This window comes from Hemitrygon akajei, chromosome 18, assembly GCF_048418815.1.
Source record: "Hemitrygon akajei chromosome 18, sHemAka1.3, whole genome shotgun sequence".
NCBI classification, from domain to species: domain Eukaryota; kingdom Metazoa; phylum Chordata; class Chondrichthyes; order Myliobatiformes; family Dasyatidae; genus Hemitrygon; species Hemitrygon akajei.
In genome coordinates, this window is record NC_133141.1 from 4,591,676 (window position 1) to 4,614,522 (window position 22,847).

At 41.3% G+C, this 22,847-nt stretch overlaps 1 protein-coding gene across 2 annotated transcripts in view; it reads left to right on the forward strand.

The window, feature by feature from the left end:
- Positions 1-22,500, forward strand: part of arhgap27l (Rho GTPase activating protein 27, like) — a 112,209-nt gene extending 89,709 nt beyond the window's left edge. For both annotated transcript variants that reach the window (XM_073070677.1, XM_073070678.1), the window contains 5 exons: positions 2,732-2,830; positions 5,695-5,772; positions 7,580-7,714; positions 11,917-12,022; positions 17,145-22,500. In XM_073070677.1, the coding sequence (XP_072926778.1) occupies positions 2,732-2,830; positions 5,695-5,772; positions 7,580-7,714; positions 11,917-12,022; positions 17,145-17,343 (617 nt within the window). In that variant the 3' untranslated portion in view covers positions 17,344-22,500. The remainder of the gene's footprint in view (positions 1-2,731; positions 2,831-5,694; positions 5,773-7,579; positions 7,715-11,916; positions 12,023-17,144) is intronic.
- The last annotated feature ends 347 nt before the right edge of the window (positions 22,501-22,847 follow it).

Genomic DNA, 22,847 nt, shown 5'->3' on the forward strand with positions numbered 1-22,847 from the left:
TCATACAACCATACCCGGAATGCAGCCAAACAAAACAGTGTTACTCTGGGGCCAAGATGCAATGCATAGTACCAATGGTCACACAAAGCAGAAGGCACAAATGAGATAGCACGCACATAAAAAATATCAATAAAATACACTCTCAAAAAAATATATAGTCCAAATCCCTGAGTCCAGGAATGTTGTAGAAATCTGCAGCAAAACACAATACAGATTGTATTCTGCTGAGCAAGCACTAGGGGGCAGCATTTACACCAGCTTGGTCACAGCGCCTCACCACTCCATTGGAGCATTCTGACTCTGCCTCTCTCAAGGGCGGCTGTAAACAGGAAACACTGTGGCTTGAGACCTAGTCCCCACTATGAATGAGGCCATGCAACTCGCCCACTGTCTGCCCCTGCTGTCCGCCATTAACAATGTCCAATAGGGTCTTGTGATTACAAGAAAAGCAACTAAGATGATTATTTGCTGTTAGACTGCACACTGATGCCTCTGATCCAGGCAGAAGTATGGTCCACACAATATATAACTCTTCAGCACTCATTCTTACTTGTGTGCCTCTGTGCTCATAATAGCTGTTGTGCAGTGAGGTGTGATTCAACGTACCAAATGTGAGCAATGAAGTGTGCATTTCACTGGCAGCTGCTGAAAAATCAAAAGAGAAAATAGCAATTGTTTGATGGAGGAAATGTTACATTATATTAAGGAAATGTTGGTGGAGTTCTGGTCTCAATGATTTCATTGGCAACTCTGGAACATCTGGACAGTAAAGCTGTGTACGTTAGCATGCCCTTTATCAACTACAGCTCGTCATTCAATACTGACGTACCCCTCAAAACTAATCGTTTCAAGAACTTGACCTAAGTACATTCTCTTGCAATTGGATCCTCTATTTCCTCACTTGCAGACCCTAGTCAGTTTGGATTGGCAACAACATCTCCTCCACAATCTCCATCAGCACAGGTACACCACAAGACTGTGTGCTTCGCTCTCTACTCTACTCACTTTACACTTATGACTGTGAGGCTAAGCACAGCTCCAATGCCAAATTTAAGTCTGCTGACAACACCCCTGTCGTTGACCAAATCAAACATGGTGGTGAATCAGCATATAGGAGGGAGAGTGAAAATCTGGCTGAGTGGTGCCACAATAACAACCTGTCACTCAACGTCAAGACAAGTAGCTTATTGTTAACTTCAGGAAGAGAAAGCAGGAGGTCCATGGGTCAGTCCTCATCAGGGGATCAGAGGTGGAGAGGGTCAGCAACTTTGAAATTACTTGGTGTTATCATTTCAGAGGACCTGTCTTGGGCCCAGCATGTAAATGCCATAACAAAGAAAGCTCAGAAGCACCTCTACTTTCTTTGATGTTTGTGAAGATTTGGCATGTCATCTAAAACTTCTATAGATGTGTGTTGGAGTGTATATTGACTGGTTGCATCACGGCCTGGTATGGAAACACCAATGCATTTGAATGAAAAAGCCTTCAAAAAGTAATGGATACGGCTCAGTCCATCATGGGTAAAACCTGCCCTACCATTGAGCACATCTACACGGAGTGCTGTCGCAGGAAAGCAGCATCCATCATCAAGGGCCCCCACCATCCAGACCATGCACTTTTCTCGCTGCTGCCATCAGGAAGAAGACACTGGTGCCTCAGGACCCACACCACCAGGTTTAAGAACAGATACTACCCCTCAACCAACAGGCTCTTGGTCAACAGAAGGAATAATTTCACTAAGTCCAGCACTGAACTGTTCCCACAACCTATGGACTCATTTTGAAGGACTCTTTATCTCATGTTCTCGATATTTATTGCTTATTTATTTATTATTATTTTTCTTGTTTTTTGTTTCTTTGTATTTACTGTGAATGTTTACAAGGAGATGAATTTCAGGGTTGTATATGGTAATGTATATGTACTTTGATAATAAATTTACTTTGAACTTTGGTGGTTTTCAGTGAGTGACCAGTTTAGTCACTTATGAGATATTCTTTTCTGATGGATGCGCAAGAGACTGCTTGTGCTGGAATCCAGAGCAACACGCGATCTACTGGAGGAACTCAGCAGGTTGAGTAGTATCTGTGGGAGGATGTTCTGGGTTGAAACCCTGCATCAGAACTACCCTTCACTCTATCCAGTACTGATTGATTGCACAATCAGCAGAAGAATTTGAATATCACCGCAATGCCATGTGAATGTGATGGTCTACATTATATGCTATCCATGATAAAATAATCAACTCTACCATTATGCATGCTTTTCTTAATATATTGGTTGTTAATATAGATTACCATTTGGCCTAATGACATAGACTAAGTGGGCTGAATGGTCTCTTTCTCTCACAGTTCACTGAGCAATCCCATTAACTAATATGTTTTAGTGCACCTTATGCCATTGGTATATTGGTGTGTCTATATTGCCAGTGTTAATGTAACCATGCATATTATCATGAATACTCTGTCCATATGAGTTTTAGACTGAGGAAAAAAATACATCTTCGTTAATGTATTTAGAGCTGAATACATTTGTATTCTGAATCTAGATGCAGACTGAATAGATATACATTGGGCTTGCTAAACTCACCTGACTAAAAGGCCATTCTTCCACTGGTATACGTCTAGAGTTTTCAGCTCACTCTTTGTAATTCTGCTCACTTTGGTCGGTTATGAGCAGTAAGGTGAATGAGGTTCTCTGTCATTCAGTGCCGTGTGTGGTTTTCATTTTCCAGACCAGATATTTGGCTGCAATCTGGTGGACCTGTGTCGGAGGGAGGGCACCACCGTGCCACGCTTTGTATTGAAATGCATTCAAGCCGTAGAGAATCGAGGTAATATTCCATTGCTGATATGTCGAGGTACACATCTCAGACCAGTTGCTACCAAAAGAATACAATTTCATGTCCTTTCTCCATGGTTACTCCTCATCACCCAATGACACAAATGATGGGGGGAAAATGCCCTGCTTTTCTCTTCTCTGCAATCATCTCTTTGATCTTCCCCATTCATAAAATGTTAGCATCTGTATAATTTTTGCTTATCATTAATTCTCTAATCCTTTGCTTTCCATGCATTTCTTGTCTACTCTGGATTTTACTTTCACTTGCACATTAAAAACAGTCAGCCCCTCAGAACTGCTCTGCCATTCAATAAGATCATGGTTAATCTAATCTTTGCCTCAACACTACCCTCCTACTCCCTTGTAGTTCAAAGGTCTGTCACTCTCTGTCTCTGCAGCTCTTCGCGGTACAAAATTCAAAAGAGTTTTGGCCCACTGTGAGAAGAAATTCCCCTCCATTTCCATCTTAAATGGAAATACATTATTCTGCAACTGTACCCTGTTATTTCAAGGTACTCCCACAAGACAAAACATCCTCTCAGCACCCTTTCTGTCAATAAACCCCCTACCCCTAGAATTGTACTGAAGTGTGCAAGATCACCTGCTTTTCTGGAACTCCGATGAATACAGGTCAACCTTTGCTTCCTTTTATACATCAATCTTTAGAACACCTCGAGCATATCCTTAAAAACAGAGCAAGGCTTTACACAGTACTCCAGGCATGGTGTCACCAGCACTCCAAGGTTGTATCAAATCCTCCCTACTCTTTGCAACAAAGGTGAACATTCCATTGAACTTCCTAATTGCTGTTATCTGCCTGCTAACCATTTGTGTTCACAGAAACAAACTGGAGGAAATGAGTAGGTCAGGTAGTATCTGTGAAGGCAAGGGGCTGACTGATACCTCGTATTGAGATCCTGCATTAGAACTGAAAGTGTGGAGAGTTGGGGGAGAGGATAGGTAGAACCTGAAATGAAGGGATGATGGTCAGATGGACCCAGATATTCCAGGAACTGGCTAGTTTGTTGAATGAATACATAAGCCATTGAATCCTCTCTGTCCTTTGGGCTTGGGAGTGAAGCTGGGAAATGGGATCTGATGAGGAGGCTGAGAAAGTACTGCGTGGGCCATAAGAGAGCAGGTAATATCTGAGATGCATGAAACCATTGCTTCTAGTCTGTTTCATGTTCTCACCTGGCTTGCAAATAGCTTGACCGCAGGCAGACCCTCTGGCACACAGATCTTCACAACACAGGTGGTGTAGCAGCAGAGAGAAGTGTCAGAACAATGCTGAGTGAAACCCACACATTTGCTGCCAATGTGGCCAGCAAGAAATGGCTAAGGATTTAACAGTGTGAACTCTAGAGAGAGCCAGACGTGGGTTGGAAAGGAAACCAGAGTGGAGATGTATTTGGGTGAGTGAGAGTTGCCAATGCACAGACAAATGTGGCGTTGCTTATGCGATGCTGTCAGCTAAGAGAGATCCAATAATTAATGGAAGCTAAATGTCAGGCATATCTTCCACATAATTCTCATGTAGTCTTACACAGTCCCTAGATCAGAGTCCAGGTAGAGACTTGCTGATTCTAGAATGTATATCATGGGGAAGTAAAGTGGTGGCTGTGTTCTTAACAGCACTTTTCTGCCCAGTGAGCCTAGTACCCTGAAGCATAGTGATCATCTCCATACCTCAAATGCAGGTTCAATTGTTGTTCAACCATACACATGAATACAGCCAACCAAAACAGTGTTCCTCTGGGACCAGGGTGCAATACATGGTACCAACCATCAGATACAGTGCATATAGCACATATAATTATGATAGGCGACAAACATAGTTACAAAAAAAAAGTAATAGGATAGCCCAAGCCCCTGAGTGTCCTGGCCTGTAGATTAATGATGCATGGGATGTTGTCCCAGAGCCACATTTCTGCAAGAACAAGCGCGCACAATTCCTCATTTCGCGCAATTGCAGCTGCGGCAAATGCGATCCAGCTTGTCTTCTACCAAGTGAACACTGGAAGGCAACACTAAAAACCCAGTATGGATTCCAGTGACACACAGCCAGCTCCGGCGTCATCTTCCCCGGTGGCCGCAACAGGCAACCCGGAGGCACGACGGCCTGGTCCGCGCAACAAACGAGGCCATGCCATTGGTCTCACCAATAAACCGGTGAATCGGGCTTGCAGTGTTCTATATTACCAAAGTCCAACAAGGTCTTGTGAACACAACAAGAACGTCCAAAACAATCACCGGCACTGTCCATTGGACCGCACACCCCTCTCTGGTACCTTTTTCCCTGGGTGGCTGAAGTAGGCTGCAACACAGTGCACAACAAGTCCAGCTCCATAGATGTCCAGCAACTCCTGGCTGCAATCAGCTGGCCCACTAACTGGGTTAAAGAGAGCTCATACGTGATTTTAAATTTAAAATTATTAAAAGAATTTTTGAGATGCATAGAGCTTAAGATTACAATGAGCATTTGGGGCAAGTCGCATGGATGCTATGAAGGTGAGAGAGGGAGGGGGGAAGCAAGGGGGAGTGGAAATGGGGAGGGAAAGAAAATAGAAGGTTATACTGATAGGATGGGAGAGCCCTTGCATGAAGTATTAATAACAGGATGCATTAGTTGAACTGAATTATCCTTCTCTGTATTGTCTGGTCAAAGTATTCTCTGTGTCATCGCAGGATCTACTGCTAATGTTCTTGTATGTAATGATTTGATACTGATGTAATTTTATGATACTATTGCCTCCTAATAGCCATATTTGAAACCACTATTTTCTCAACGCAATTCTGGTTGAGTATGAACCATGTAAAAACTAATTAATGACTTTCCCTCTCTTTGTGCCATAGGTTTGGATATCGATGGTTTATACCGAGTCAGTGGGAATCTGGCTATCATCCAGAAGCTACGATTCAAAGTCAATCACGGTAAGGGCCATCTTAATTTGAAGGGTTTGTTCACATGATAGTGGTCTGTGTCTATGCAGTTAACCTGGTAAATACCATAAGATTGGTTTGAAGGAGTGGTAGGAAGCAAGATCAGATCAAGTTTGGGTTTTTAGAGATTCAGCATGGTGATAGGCCCTTATGGCACAATGGGTCCATGGTGCAGAATTACACCCATGTTACCAATTAACCTCCTGACCATGCCTTGCCAAGGTACCAACTACAGAGCTGGTAGTTGAGCAGGGTTTGGGGTTAGTTACTAGGTTGGGCCTTGTCTAACTTTATGGACATACAATCAATCTATGTATATAAGCTATCTTATGTATTAATATTTATTCTGTTTTTATTATTATTGTGTTATTTATCTTCTGGATTTTTTTAATGCTGCATTGGATCTGGAGTAACAATTATTTTGTTGTTCTTTACACTTGTGTACAGGAAATGACGTAAAACAATCATGAATCTTGAATTTTGCTTCTTTTGAGAATCAAATTCACCCTCATTCCAGAGTAAATGCACACCACTAACTTAACCTGCAAATTAAGAAGCTCATTCTCCCCAAATGTCACATTGTTTAAACACCTCATAGGCTATTAAGAGGAAAAATCTTTCTTTTTTTTTATATGGACATTTAGGATTTTAGGACACTTTGATGTAATTTATTACCTGTATGGTCTTTTTCTTCTTAAGCCCATCACCTCTACTGGGGCATAGGATGCTAACAGCGTCCTCTCTCCTGGGCCAGTCATTCAAGGCATAGCCCATTGAAGATCCTTCCTCTCCCAGGGACGAGGTCATTGGAGCTTCTATTGGCATTCCTGTAGTGCTGGGATTTTTATGGGATGGGGTCGCTAGCCCCATGCCCAAGCTTCCTCCTTTCACAGCTGGGCTTTGAACTGTCATGGAGGAGTAATGGTCACTATTGGTACATAAGAAATGTGCTTTTATGGTGTCATGGGAGCCATTGTGTCATCTAGCCCAGAAACAGGCCCTTGGGCCCACCATGTCCATGCTGACGATCAATTTCCTACTCCTGCTGATCTCACTTACCTGCACAATTTCAATGTTTGCCATCTCAACCACAAGTTGTACAAGTCTGCCTGTTCGGTACTGGACTGTTAGCCTCATTCCTGCCTATGTCTCTGAAACTCACAACCTCTCTTTTCAAGGTGAGGCTTGCAGCATAGAGCCACATTACCGAAGGACATGAAAGGGCTTTGACTGTTTGTTTCTTCGCAGATGCTGCCTGACCTAATTTTTTTTCTCTCCGGCATCTTTAGTGTTTTTGTTTATTTTCATATTTCATGTCCTTGAAAAGGTACGTTACTGGATGGAAAGCTGGAAGTTCATTTTGATGTTTTTATTCCTTCTAGTTTTCAGTAACTCGGCCTCCCACTGCCTACAAACAATCCAGAGGTTTGGTTCTAACCGGCTATTCTTGGTGTAAGCTTTGGCAATGAATATGCAGTATTTGAGCTGTTTGACTATTTAGGGGATCAAAGCTAGAGCTGATCTCCTCAAGCCACATTACAGTATACTCCTTCATAATGGATCCTCTAGGGATCTGTTGGCTCTGGCAACTCCTAGCACTGTCTCATGAGTATCAGTCAGCTTGGCGATTTCTCAGCACCAGGCAGCATGGGAGTGACCTTATCTGCAAAGGTTAATTGGTGAGGCATCAATAAATTCATCGGCAATTGTTGATGAACAATAGAGGACCATCAACATCTAACATGGCAATGACCCAATGAAAGGTAAACTTGTTTGTGCTTTCCCTCTTTCCTTGCAGATGAGAATGTGAACCTCGAGGAGGGCCCATGGGATGATGTTCATGTTATCACAGGGGCTCTGAAACTCTTCTTCCGGGAGCTGCCAGAGCCACTCTTCCCTTACAACTATTTCAACAATTTCATTGCTGCAATCAGTAAGTGAAAAGGAGCTACTTGGTGTGTTGCTCCAGATTTCCAGTATTTGCACTCTTTTGAATCTCTAGTAAAACTGTAATGTTATTTTGTTAGTTCTATTTTTGCTAACAAGTTCTGTTAAAACTGTTAAATTGCCAATGAGTTGATGATTGTACAATTAAAAAGTAAACTGAATTTGTGATTAAGCTTGATTGCAGGTCCATCTACTGGCTAATGCCTGCAACTGCATTATTCCCAAATTTAAAACTTCACATTGGAAAGCAAGAGCAATGAATGCAGCCACATGCAAGACTTTTACATAATATTTGAGTTCTTTTAATGGCCTTGCATGACTAGGAGACTAGAGGAGCTGTTGCAACTACTGATTAATTCATACTCCAGAACAGCCTTCTGATAATCTTTCTGCATGCACATGTGACTGTGAGAGTATATATTTCTCTGCATATGTATTTTCCCTCTCCACGATTAATATTTGTTCATTCATTATGTGCCATGTCATATGATGTAGATGATCATGGTTGACCATGATCTTGGCAAATTTTCGTACAGAAGTGGTTTGCTATTGCCTTCTAGGCAGTGTCTTTACAAGATGGATTCTTCAGGCCAGCAGAGGGAAAGAGCACCTTACACTTCCACCCTGCCATCCGACAGTTAATGGGTCTTTTTATGTACCGATGTAGAGACGTTATTCCCAACTTGTTGAGTATCACTTTTTGCTATTTAAAATAACTGATACTTATGGGTTGGATAAACTCACTGAGGGAGAAAGAAAGTCAGTAAAAATGACTGGGTATAAACAATAACTAAGCACTTCCTTCTCTGAAAGGTAATGGCCAGAGGTTGCCAGGAAATGCTGGCAGTTCTTCCATAAACGTAAGAAAGTTTGTATGTTTGGAACAAACTGGGAAGTCGCAAAACAGCCAGCTACTTATTGGAATTTTGCCGATGAGATGCTGAGCTCCTAAACTAGAATGTGGCTTGGAGGCAGTTCACCAGCACTTAAACAGGGATATCTGCTCACTAAACCTGCTCCAGGTTAGATGGTGAAAAGGATAATTGCTTCATTGCAAAGGAGAAAAATTCCTCAGAAGAACAGACAGATCTATTGAATAATATAAATGATTTTTTATAAAATGATCAGTTTCAATTGCTTAAATCCATTTTGAAATGTAATTGCTTATTGTTTTCAATATGTCTAAATGTTTTTGAATGTTTCTGTATGTCAGAAGCTTTCAAAGTCTTTAAATAGGTCAGCCAATCAGCTAAGAGGTACTGTATATCTCAGCCAGCTGGCAGTGATTGTCAGGTGTTTTGTGGGTAGGGCTTGTTTTGATCTGCCTCTGTGGCATTAGTGTTTTCCATTTTGCTTGAGGCCTTGTCAAACATGCAGAGCCTTGTTGCTGAATTCAGTTTGTATTAACAATGTGGGTTAGCTGCGAGCATGGGTGGGGCTCCATTGGCAGGAAGTGTAAAACCCCAACCTGTTGCAATATTTTGTGGACAGCGCTGTGATACTGAGTTTGCAAGCATCAATGCACAAAGTGATTATGTAGGTTTAATGATGCTGATTGACAAGTTAAAATTGCCATGTTAGATGCTGCAGGGGAGAAGGTCATATCTAGGTGGCCACTTGTATTTCTGGATGGTTTGCTGCAGAAAAAGATAGTTGTGGATTAGAAACACAATGCATTTTTTCCTATTCCATCTCCTTCAAAGCATGTATATAAGAGGCTTCTTTATAAATGGGGTAATTTAATGAATCTTTTTGACACTGAGCAGAGGTTTCAGTCACTTAGGGTCGGAAGCAGCAATGTACAGCCAAAGATGGTCTAAGACTAACCAAAAAGATGTATTTTAAAAGATATTGGAAGGATTGTAGGAAGGTACTAAGTGTTTTTTCAAGAATCTTTCCACCTTTTAAATCTACCTTGGATCTTTGATACATGGGTAGGAAAGGATTTCAAGGGGAGGGCCGTAAGAGTGTGGAAAGAGCTGCCAGTGCAAGTGGCGCACCCAAGCTTGATTTCAACATTTAAGTGAAGTTTGGATGGTAGGGGTATGGAGGGTTATGGTACCGGTGCAGGTTGATGGGAGTAGGACGTTTAAATGGTTTGGCATGGACTAGATGGGTTGATGTGCTTGTTTATGTGCTCTACTTCTCTATGACTCTAATTGGAAGTAGCTCATTGGTCAACATGGGCAAGTTTGGATGAAAGGCCTATTTCTGTGCTATATAGACTTTGTCTCTGCATTCAGAGCTGTTATCTAACGTGAATTACATGCTCTGTCAATATTAAGTGTGCACTAATTGAATTTTAGCAGTTGTTTTGGTATTGGTCACCAACTAGAGCCTCTTTGCATTGTGATGAGGGTTTAGCTTAAAAATCAGAGAATAGGCCCTTCAACTGACAGTCAGGCTACGTCCACACTACACCGGATAAATCTGTAACCAAAGCTTTTTCTCTTTTTTAACCCTCCGTCCACACTAAAACGGCGTTTTCATCCCCCAAAACCGGAGCTTTTCAGAAAAGCTTTCCAGGGTGGGTATTTTTGAAAACGCTGCTCGGGCAAATCAGTGTGGACGGGGTAACCAGAGAAATCTGAAAACACTGTCAGACGGCAGTGCGCTATTTCATTGTTTTCTTGAACGCAATCTAACAATTTCAGAACAGACGGCAACAAGACTGAAGCCAGAAGAGTTAGAAATGTACTCACCAAATACTTTGACCCATAACTTACTGAATTAAGTATACTCACTTTGCCCTGTTTTCTGTCCCTGCTCGTATGAAGGTGGTTTACCTATTTATGCAAGTACTTCTCTGACAATAGATGTGTAACAGCCTAATGTAACATTGTATGGAAATACAAGATAACACTGATGCAGACATGTTTTATACATTTAACAAGGGGCTTTATTAATGCAACAGAGTTAGTCAGTTTTTCAATGTTTGTCGTCAGCCGGGTCAATCTGTCTGTGAACTCCCTGTCGGTTACCTCCGTACACTCCAGTATTTATTTTTTTTAACTTTTAAGTTCTCCTGCGCTAGAGCCAACAGCTGTACGTCGTTTTAAGTTTTTCTAGTCTGTAACTGAATAAACGTGCACTTTTATGGCGAGATTCGACACCAAACATGTGGCTTATTTTCGGTAGATGTGTCCTGCGCATGCGCAGGAGGAGGAGATTCACCGAAATCTCCGTTTTAATGTGGACGGAGATATTTTCAAAAACGCATAGTGTGGACGCCTATCGTTTTTACGAGAAACCGACGTTTTCAAAATTATCCGGTCTAGTGTGGATGTAGCCTCAGGCACTGGCACCCATTTTGATGCTAATCCTGTCATAACTTGATTCTCCTCACATTCCTATCAATGCACGCCCAGGTTTCACCTCTCCTATAGATGAGATGTATTTTACACTGGCCAATTAACCTATTAACCCACACATCATTGGGATGTGGGAGAAAACCAATGTACTCAGAAGAAACCCATGTAGTCATAGGGAGCGTGTTCAAACTCCACACTTACAGCACCTGTGGGCAGGATTGAACCAGTCACTGAAGCTGTGACATAGTAACTATACTAGCAGTGCTGCTGTGGTTCCAAGGGGATTTGTATTCACAAAGTCAAATGTGAACATGTACTACTGCAATAATACTGTGCTATATGTGAGTCCTCCTCACATTAATATTTGGTTGACTTAAATTTGCCTGCTAGTAGGTATAAACTCTGGTTGTTTTCTCTGGAGTGCTGGAGGTTGAGGGAGAGCTGACAGAGGTTTACAAGATTGAGAGGAATAGATAGAGTGGACAGAGAGTATCTGTTTCCCTGGGTTGAAATGTCTAATACCAGAGGGTATACATGAAAGTGCAAGGGGGATGTGAGGAGGGTACGTTTTTTACTCAGAGTTGTGGACCCTGGAATGTGCTGCCTCTGTTCTGGCATAAAGGCAAATACATTAGGGGCTTTTCAGAGATGTTTGGATAGGCGCATGGTGTAGGTAAGAGGGATTAGGGTTTGGGTGTTTTTGATTTTGCTTTCTAGCTGGTTTGGCACAACATTGTAGGCTGAATGGACTGTTCCTGTGCTGTACTCAATGTTCTGTGTTTACAGCGTAACACAAGCAAAGCCAAGGTTTCTTCCAAAAAATCTGTGTTTAGGATTTCATTATCTCCATGTTCAAATTCCTCAATTTCTTTTGCAGAACTGGTGGATCTTGCTCAGCGTTTGAATTATGTGAAGGAATTAATCAGTTCGCTTCCAGCACCCAACCATGATACCATGCAAGTCCTCTTCAAACACCTGTGCAAGTGAGTACAGTCTTCATTCTGGATGGCAAACATTGTTGGGGATCCCCCAGAGTGATGAATGTGAAGTTAGGCTCTGCCTGATTTTCTGTTGGCCCTTGCCTTTAATGCTTTCTTCGGTGATGTGAAGAGGCACATTTGCAGCTGTGACAGATACCTCTTTGTTGGTTCTTGACATTTTGTAAAATCAGAAGGTAGAAGAGGAGAAAATCACAAACAAGGACGGGGACACGGGGAGACCTGAGTTTGAATCTTCCTTAATCCCTGCTATTTGTCTTTTCTCAGATCTATTTCTTGCTGTTTCTTGCACTTAGTTTAAATAACATGATTTCTCCCTTTTGACTCTTTCCGTATCTTTAATGTTTTGCCTCAAACTGCCTTGGAAATGTTTCATTGCGGTTAGGAATTAATATAAAATCCTCTCTCTGTACCAATTTCTTTCATCATTTTGAAAATATGTAAAGTTCTCACCAATAATAAAAAGGCATTCATCACAGGCAAGCAGGGCATTTGGCCCAACAAATTCATATCAGTGCTTACTGTTGATCCATATAGATAATTCTCAACACATCTTCCTATTGCTTTTTCATCGCCTCAACCCCAGCTTATATTGTTGACTTTCTAAAGATGTTTCCTTGCTCTTCTATTTTTTTAATATTGTATCTCCACCTTCACTCTGGACACCTACAGTAAAGTACGGCAGTCAATCTGCTTCTGTCTGCTTTGTCATGTAAATATTTCAGGCATTTTGCCCTGTAATCAGCCTGCTATTGAGTGCTTGATTCCTGTGATCTGCTTTCGTATTTGTATGCAACTTGTTTGCTGTGTTATTCCATGTATTGACATATAAAGCTACTTGGGGAATGTCTGGGAGTCTTGAAGTTTTGAATGACACCGTATGAAAAATCAAATAGCCGTCAACTTTCATTGCATAAATGTATTCTCAATTAACTCCCTATAATGAGTTGGTTATCTTGGGGACTGGGCAGTACATGTGAAGAAGCACGTGATTCAATGGTGTCATTGCTAGATGATGGGATTGTCCCATTGGGAGAGGTAGAGTATGATGAACCTATACCTACTGGACAATGAGACCACAGATGCTGGAATCCGGTTGAGCAGCTTCTGTGTGGGGAAAAGAATTGTTGATGTTTTGGGTCAAATCCTGATGCAGATTTTCAACCTGACACATAGACAATTCCTTTTCTCCCACAGATACGTCTCACCCTACTGAGTTCCTCCAGCAAATTGATTGTTGTTCAGGGGAGTTATTGAGATAGACATCTTGGAAACGCCCCTTTTTAGCCTACTGGATCCTCAACAAATATCAAGCATCCATTTTTATGCTAATCCTAGTCAAACCCATTTTATTGTTTCCCCATTCCCATCGACTTCCCCTAGATTCGACTATTTGCCTATGCACAGGACAATTTAAAGTGGCCTATTAACCCTCCAACCACCATACGTTTTGGAATGTGGGAGGAAACCCACATGGACACGGCATGCCAGATTTGTGAAGCTCTAAGCAGTGTTCCACCATGCAGCAAGGAGATGCTATATGATAATTAGAGCTATTCACTGGCAAGAGATCAAGAGAGGTTTCCTTTGATCTGAGAGTCTATAATTATGGTCCAAAGGCTTGGTAATAGGAGTTTATCATTTGGACTGCAGTAGGGGGAAATTTCTTCACATACGGGTCAATAGTCTTTGGAACTGTTGGATCGTGGCGTTTTTGATACAAGGTCCATTCGAAATCGAGAATGAGGCATAAAACCTGTTTCTTAAGGCCATTTTATTAAGCGCTAAAAGGACAACAAAATAAGGCATGGGGAATAGCGAAAGCAGAGCATGGTATTGAGTGCAAGTTTTCAAGATTGTCGGGTATGATGTCGTGGCCATCACTGAATCGTGGCTGAAGGATGGTTGGAGTTGGGAGCTGAATGTCCAAGGTTGCACATTGTATCAGAGGGATAGAATGGTCAGCAGAGGGGGTGGCAAGAATGGCATCAAATCATTAGAAAGATGTGACGTAGGATTGGAAGATGCTGACTCATTCTGGGTTGAGTTAAGAAACTGCAAGGGTAAAAAAGACCCTGATGGCAGTTTTATACAGGCTTCCAAACAGTAGCTGGGATGTGGACCACAGATTACAACGGGAAATAGAAAAAGTGTGTCAAAAGGGCAATGTTATAATAGTCATGGGAGATTACAACATGCAGGTTGATTAGGAAAAGTCAGATTGGTAATTGATCTCAAGAGAGTGAATTTATTGAATGCCTACAAGGTGACCTTTTAGAGCAGTTTGTCGTTGAGCCTACTAGGGGATCAGCTATACTAGATTGTGTGTTACGTAATGAACCAGAGGTGATTATGGAGCTTCAGGTAAAGGAACCCTTAGGAAGCATTGGAGAGGGTTCAGAGAAGGTTCACAAAGATGCAGGAATGAAAGGTTTATCATATGAGGAACATTTGATGGCTCAGGGCCTATACTTGCTGGAATTAACAAGGATGAGTGGGAATGTCATTGAAACCTTTTGAGTGTTGAAATGCTGAGACATAGTAAATGTGCAAAGGATGTTTCCCATAGTGGGGAAATCTAGGACAAGAGGGCATAGCCTCAGGATAGAGGGGCATCCTTTCAAAACAGATGGGGAGAAATTTATTTTGCCATAGGGTGGTAAGTTTGTGGAATTTGTTACCACAGGCAGCTGTGAAGGCCAGGGGTTGTTGAGTGTATTTAAGGCAGAGCTTGGTAGGTTCTTGATTGGCCATGGCAACAAAGGTTGCAGGGAGAAGGCTGGGGAGTGGGAGAAAAGGATCAGCCATGATTGAATGATGGAACAGTCTCAATGGGCCAAATGGCCTAATTCTTCTCCTATGTCTTATGGGAAGGTGAAGACGAAGGAAAGTAAACAACATGGTCTGGTTGTCTTATACCAGTTTACTGATGGCAATAAATTACTTCAAAGTTCCATTGCTTGAATCAACTAATAAGATATAGCCCCCATTCAAGTAATGTGATACTCACCTCTGAAACCAAGAAGTTTCTAGAGTAAAAACCTGTAACCACTTGAAATTCCACTGAAAAATTACATGTATATACAGTAGGTAATTATATAAAAGTACAAACAAGCATAAGATCATGTCCAACCAATCATATAGAGCTTTTCAAGGAAGTTACCAACAAAGTAGATGGATGGTGACTACATGGATTTTAGCAAGGTACTTGACAAGATACTGTGTGGGAGGCTGGTCAAGGTTCATTCGCTCGGCAATCAGGACGAGGTAGTAAATTGAATTAGACATTGACTTTGTGAGAGAAGCCAGAGTGGCAGTGGAGGGTTGCCTCTCTGACTGGAGGCCTGTGACTGGTAGTGTGCTGCAGGGATCGGTGCTGGGTCCTTTGTTGTTTGTCAGCTATATCAATGATCTGGATGATAATGTGGCTAACTGGATCAACGAATTTACAAATGACACAAAGATTGAGGGTGTAGTGGGCAGTGAAGAAAGCTATCGTGGCTTGCAGAGGGTTCTGCGTCAGCTGGAAAAGCAGGCTGAGAAATGGCAGATGGAATTTAATGCAGAGAATTGTGAGGTTTTGCACTTCAGTAGGATCAACCAGGGTAGGTTTTGCACAGTGAACGGTAGGAGTGTGGGAGAACAAAGGGATCTGGGAATATTGGTACATATTGAAAGTGGCGTCAATGTAGGGTTGTAAAGAAAGCTTTTGGCACATTGGCCTTCATAAATCAATGTATTGAGTACAGGAGATGGGATGTTATGTTGAAGTTGTATAAGATGTTGGTGAGGCCTAATTTGGCGTATTGTGTGCAGTTTTGGTCACCTACCTACAGGAAAGATGTAAATATGGTTGAAGGAGTGCAGAGAAAATTTACAAGGATGTTGCTGGGTCTGGAAGACCTGAGTTATAAGGAAAGATTGAATAGCTTAGCACTGTTTTTTTTTAGAATGTAGAAGATTGAGAGGAGACTTGATAGAGGTATACAAAATTATGAGGAGTATAGACAGGAAATGCAAGCAGTCCTGAGGTTGGGTGGGACTACAACCAGAGGTCATGGCTTAAGGGTGGAAGGTGAGATGTTTAGGGGGAACATGGGGGGAACTTCTTCACTCAAAGGGTTGTGTGCGTGTGTGGAATAAGCTGCCAGCGTAAGTGGTGCATGAAAGCTCAATTTCATTATTTAAGAGAAGTTTAGATAGGTACATAGATGGTAGGATTATTGAGGGCTCTGATCCCCGTGTCGGTCAATTTGGAGTAGGCATTTTAAATGGACTAGATGGGCCAAGGGGCCTATTTCTGTATTGTACTTCTCTATGACTCTTATTATTAAGCAATTCAGGGTTAAATCTGGCAGAGAATCAGAGGCCTTCAGTATCGTTGGGAAAAGTGGATGAGTTAGAGGATCATCCACGATCTAATTCAGTGGTGGATGGCAAAATAGTCAATTCTTCTATCAGCTTCTGCATTAGGTCAACTAGCACCTCAGTGGATGGCAGAATGGGTTCAAGGGACTACTAGTTGGCCCATTCCTGTTCTTATGGAATGGAAGATTTGATGCAGCAAAGATAGGGAAGATGTGGGAGGAGGCCAAATAATGACATAAAAAAATAATGAATTAGGAGCAAGTTATTTATGCAGAAACTGCTTGTTGTGTGGAATTTGCCTGCAGGAGGGGTAGTGGTATTTAATACCAGGGCAAGTTTTGCTGAGGATTTAGCTCAAGAATATGTAAGACAAATGTTTCTGTGCTATATCTCCAAATAATTGCATGTAATTTCAGCAAGTTGCCACAATTAGAATTGGCCCCTGTGGCCATGAAGAGAAAATTCTATCATTGGTCCTGCTTCTGACTGATGACATTTAATGTTTTCATAAAGCTTCAGGTTGTCTCACAATAGTCATGTTAACTTGCATTTTTTTGAAAAAAAACTCTAATACTTGTTTTACAATTTATTTACTGATTTTTTTGGGGGGGGCCTAATTTAATATGAAGCTACTTCACAGTAAATTGAAACTTTAATTTTATTATGTTGTACGAAAGTTAGCAGATGCAAATGCGGTTCCTAAATTTCCCTATTTCAATATCTCTGTTTTCTTTTCTAGTGTGGTAGATTGCCGCAGCCAAAATCGGATGAGCTCTCAAAGTATGGCAATTGTGTTTGGTCCCACGCTTCTGAAACCCGAAACAGAGAGTGGAAACATCACAATCCACATGGTCTATCAGAACCAAATTGTAGAATACATCCTTAACCAGTACCAGCATCTTTTCAATGAAAGCCAGGAGTTTGCGGGTATTAGATGAGCAATAGTATGAATGGGGCAGTAGTGCCTTGTCTGTATGTGTGGGTGCGTGCATGGGTATATATTAAGACAGGTATCAGCATGCACTGAATCCAGCAAACATGGCCACAGATGAATAGAAGACTGTACTTCAGGACATGGCCAATCTCAACTTCAGGACAAGCTCAGGAAAGAAATATTTCAAAGATGGTCAAACACCAAATGGAAGAAGTTATGGCCCTACTCCCATGTAAATAAAACGTTCCTTCTGTTGGATATCTCTGCCTATCCAACAGTCCGCATTTAATTAAAAAAAAAAGTCATTCCTTGTTTTTGGATTCTGGAAGAGATGCCATCCTTCAACGTCCACCGAGAGACACTTCTAGATAGCTTTCTCTGCACCTTTTCATTCTACACTTCATCGTGCCTCCTGGAACTTAACCTGACAAGAAGTGCTTGTAATGATCAACACGTACACTTTAACATGTGCTTCTCTCTCTCTTGCTCAAGACATCTTTATTTGTGATCTGATGGAAGTAATGATGATACTGTGGAAAAACTGCTGATGTGTGTTTATGGAGTTTCCTTTCTGGTTATTGAGACTTTACTTTTGTCAATATGCATAATTGATACAAAACATAATTATAATGAGACAAAGTGAACACTGGAGGCCAAGTTAAGACACGAGTGGCTGGAACCCAAGCATGGAGCAGATTTCACAGTGCTGATGATTTAGATAGTTAACTAGTGATGGATTACAAGTGTGGATGTCTGTTCAGGAGTCTTACAGTAACCTAAATACTTGTCCTCTTCTGAGCCTTAAACCAAAGAAGCAAGTTTACTCAGGTGAGAAAATAATTGACAATAGTTGAATATGTACAAATTCAGAATAGACACTGGGCAATACTGGGACAGCCAATACAGTGAGTAAGGAAAGGTGTGTTGACTTAACTCCAGCTAATCTGCAAGAATTTTAGTCTCCAAAGATGGAATCATTTAAAAAAAGGCAAAATCCCTTGTAGGAATGTGGAGGTCAAGTAAATGAACGGTGGTTTTGGATTGCAGGAAAAGAGAATTCCAGTTCTTGAGGTCCTGGAAAAAGATCAACTGGAATAACAAATGGTATAATTCCACAGTCCTATATTCCATATTATTATTAAATCCTAATGCAGCTCACTTCCAGAAATGTCAATCAGAAATCAAGTCTTGATCTGCATCTAACAAAGTTGATAAAGGCTAATTGACTATATATTTCCAGATAACAGTTCTATATTTTTAAATCAAAGTTGAGACTTACCTGTTGTGGAAATGGTGTCAAGCATACAAAGCAGATGTACAATGTGTGGTATAAACATTTGAGCACATAAATAAGAATGTGTACTGGCTTGAATCTATATTTTAAGCCAATTGCATGCAAGAACTCTTCTGCAGGGTCATCTTTACTGTAGGAGGTACCCTGATCGGAAACTTTCAGGGTGGTTCTAAGCCAGCACTGGTGAAATGAGTTCATGGACTGTTGTGGGTACTGAGGGTTGTAGACAGGGCAGGATAGAGAGCAGCTTTGATCTTCTGCACCATGCAAAACACAGAGAGTAGCTACAGCCTTCACTGAAGCACAGTTCTAGACAGTGACCACAGGCATCTCCTGCAACCAGGACTGAAGTAAAAGCAACACAGTCATTCAGTGCTGGATCCATGGGTTTGTGTCATGAGGTGAAAAGCCATCTAGGAAGGAGAAAAATGACACAGTAAACGGAATTCAAAGTTCAATATCACTGCTGTCTACAAAAAAAGTGCAAGAGGTATTTTGTTATCTTGTATTTCATTCTCAGTTTTTATGGCTTATAATGTCTTCCCAAAGTGAGCTACCAGACTTTTAACCATTACAAGCAGAGCCAGCATTTGTCAGCTGTATGGCTTGTCAGGCTAAATAGATTCCAAAAGCCTGGCAGTGAAATGGAGAAGGAACACTTAGCTTGGTACCCCAAATCCCTGCCATCTGAGCCTCTACATTAGCAACACTGACCAGAGTCACTGGTGATGGTTGTTATCATTCTAATTCTTTGAAGGTGTCCAGGACTGTCAAGGGAGGGAGATTTAAAACAATTTACATAATTTCATAGGACTTCTTTAGCTGATGGCTGGAACATTAAAGAGCATCCTGTTTAATTCAGGAGTATATAATTCCCAGTTGCCAACTTCCAATGTACGGTGGCATGGTAGCATAGTAGTTAGCATAACACCTTACAGCACAGGTGACCCGGTTCAATTCCCAATGCTACATGTAAGGAGTTTGTACATTCTCCTCATGACTGCGTGGGTTTCCTCTGGGTGCTCTGGCTTCCTCACACAGTCCAAAGACGTCCGGTTGGTAGGTTAATTGGTCTTTGTAAATTGCCCTGTGATTAGGCTAGGATTAAATCGGGGTTACTGAGCAGTGTCGAAGGGCCTATTCTATGCTTTTTTTAAAAAGTAATCTAAAATAAAATCAGAAAATGCTCAAACACTCAGCAGGCCAGGCAGCATGTGCAAATAGAAAAATGTACTTAATGTTTCAGATTAGCAACCCTTTGTCAGAGCTGGAAAAGAAAGAAAAGAAGTTAGTTTTAAGTTGTAAGGAGTGGGGGATGAATAGGACAACAGAATATTTCAGATGGGATGAGGCCAGGTTGCAATGGGGATAAATTTTCGAGGACATCTAGTCCATGGACTTTGGGTATTTGGAGAGAGAGAGAAAATGAACATTATGATGAAGCGAAGGCAGTTACAGTGATAACAATGAAGCAATTTGTAAAGCATAAGGCTTTGGGGCATGCCCAGTGAGTAAAGGGTGGTGGGGGTGGGGGGGGGGGAGAATCTGAGCTGATAGGAAGATGGATGACTTGCAGCAGATTAGCCAATCTGTATGAGAATGGCCGAGAGTTTTCAGCATTTTGTTTTTATTGCTGATTTTCAGCAGCTGGAGCTTCTTTGATTTTAAATAGAATGCATTTTGATACTATGATATCAGTCACAAACACAAACTGACAGAGGCAATGCAGTGATTGCCACTAGATGAGGCCCAAGAGCTGGCAGTTGAACTCTAATCTATACCCTGAGCTATTTCTCTCTTCCTGCATCTGGCAGTTTCCTAGGCAGCACTAGACAATCTCAAGACGGTCCCTGTAATGTGAGGTCTGCAGACCCAACTTGCATTGTTGGTGTTCTTTGTTCTGAGCTCACTATGGTGGGAGTTCTGTACACTGGAGATGCAGGCACACATTGCTACCTCATACACTGATATTTTTACATTACAGGAGTCCATACAGAATGGTACTTCACAAGGCACTGACCAGAAACAAGAGTCCACTTGACCTTGCGATTAGTTACTGTCCTAGGTACAAGTTCCACCACAGCTACTGGAGATGGTTTGTATCCATCATTCTAATAAGATTAAAGGTGGGAGCTTGAATTGTTTTCATCCTTTTGCCCAACAAGTATTCCACTCGAACCCTCCCCCACTCCTTTCAAAAGTATGAAGTGCTGTATTCCTATTGACCAGCAGTTCCCAAGCACATTAAGAATTTGAAAGATTGATAACCTGAGTAAATTCTGTACTAATAAAAAATCTATTATCTTTAATAAAAATCAATGAAATGGAGAGATTAAATGTTAAACAAGAGAAAATAAAATCTTTACTAGCATAAAAGAAATTTGATAGAACACCTTGTTTGTATTAATTTCAGTGAGAGCTGCATTTGCTGCCCATGCACAATGCTGGTATTCAATTTGGTTTTGTGAGCCATGTAGGCATATGGTTAAGGATTTGTGCAGTAACTTCCTGAACTTGTTATTTTGTAGAGTTGATACATGATGTGCAAAAATTTTATCCATAATTTTTTGCAATAAACTTTGAATGTTAGACAGGTTGCTTTTCAAGCAGGTAACATTGAGACACATTTCTCAGGATTAGTTTCAATTCCCCCTTTTATACTCACTCTCAAATCCCTTAAAGCTCAAAGGTATTCTTTCAGTAACTTGTAGATTGCTTCTGCTGATTTTCTTAATTTAATGCTTACCTCTGCTCACTGAATTCTTTCAGAGCCTACAATTTTGAGCACAGTAAATAGCTTTTAGAAAGAGACTCAAATCTATGTATATTATTTAAAATGAGTTTATATGAAAGCAAACTACGGATCTGGGTTTGTTATTTTAAGGATAATGTAGTTTTATAGCATTAACTCTGAAACTGCTGGTTTTGAATGTACTGATATCTCCAGCCTCTGCTCTTAAAAGTGTTGTAGGTTTTTAAAACCTTCAGCTATGGTGCTGGGCACCCAATAAGAATTAAAGTTTAAAATTTTGTTGTCTTAATATACTGAAATTAATGTCTGGCGTTAAAACACCAAATGTGATAAATATCCATTGTGGGCAGAGATTAATTTTTCATACAGTCCCCATGTGGGCCCCCTTCCTTGAAGCAGTTCAGAGTCCGCTTGGCCACCCACCACTTTCCACTCCTTCTGACGCTCCCTGTCTCTGTTTACAAGTTTAAGTAAGCTTCCTCAGCTGGAATGCCGTACCTATAAGTTGGGGCAACTGCCCTTATTCTCCACTCTCCAGTAATACTGGATGTTTCCTCAGTCATGGACCTTTGGGCCACTTGTGTAAAATTACTTTGCCTCAGTGACTCTCTCTCTGTTCCTTAGAACCTTGTGAGGTCTGTAGTTTGTAGGTGCCTTTAGGTTTTCCCCCTTGGCTAACTTCCCAGTTATGTTCTCCTCCCCCCCCCCCCCACATTCCCTCGCCTGCACTAAAGTTCAGTGTTTACTTTCAACTCTTTGCCTTCAGATGCAAGTCCACATCCCCCACTCCTTCCCTCTTCACTGTGTAGAGCAGGGCTTCCCAACCACTCAATTACTGGTAGGGATCCATGGCATAAAAAAGTTTGGGAGCTCCTGGTGTAGAGCGTAGTAAGATTTCTTCATTTAAATACTAGCTCTGTAAATATATAAAAATAAGTGTTCAGGAATTGCAGCTTCACGTCCTCTTTTCCACGTGCTGGTTCTATCTGGTACCTTACTGCTATAACACGAATGTATATTCATACCAATGAAATTTATTAGAACTTATTGTGCAGGTAAACAGCTTATGTACATCAGCTTTTCTGCAGAAATAAAGAAATGAAAATGTTATACCATTTAATGATTTAGAATTGTTTTTTAATGTGTTAAGCTGTTCAATTAACACACACAAACCCCAGAGGAACTCAACAGAACTGATGATGGGTCTCAGCCTGACACATTGACTGTTTACTCTTTTCCATAGGTGCCGCCTGGCCTGCTGAGTTCCTCCAGCATTTTGCGTGTGTTGCTTTAGACTTGCAGCATCTGCAGATTTTCTTGTGTTCAAGGGATCTCCAACTTTTTGAAGATAATAAGACATTTAAAGAAGCCAGTTCACACACAGCTTCCAGACAAGGACCTTTTTCAGTAAATCTGATTATTGAGATGTGGAGATCTGTCCTACATGGAAACATTAAGCAAA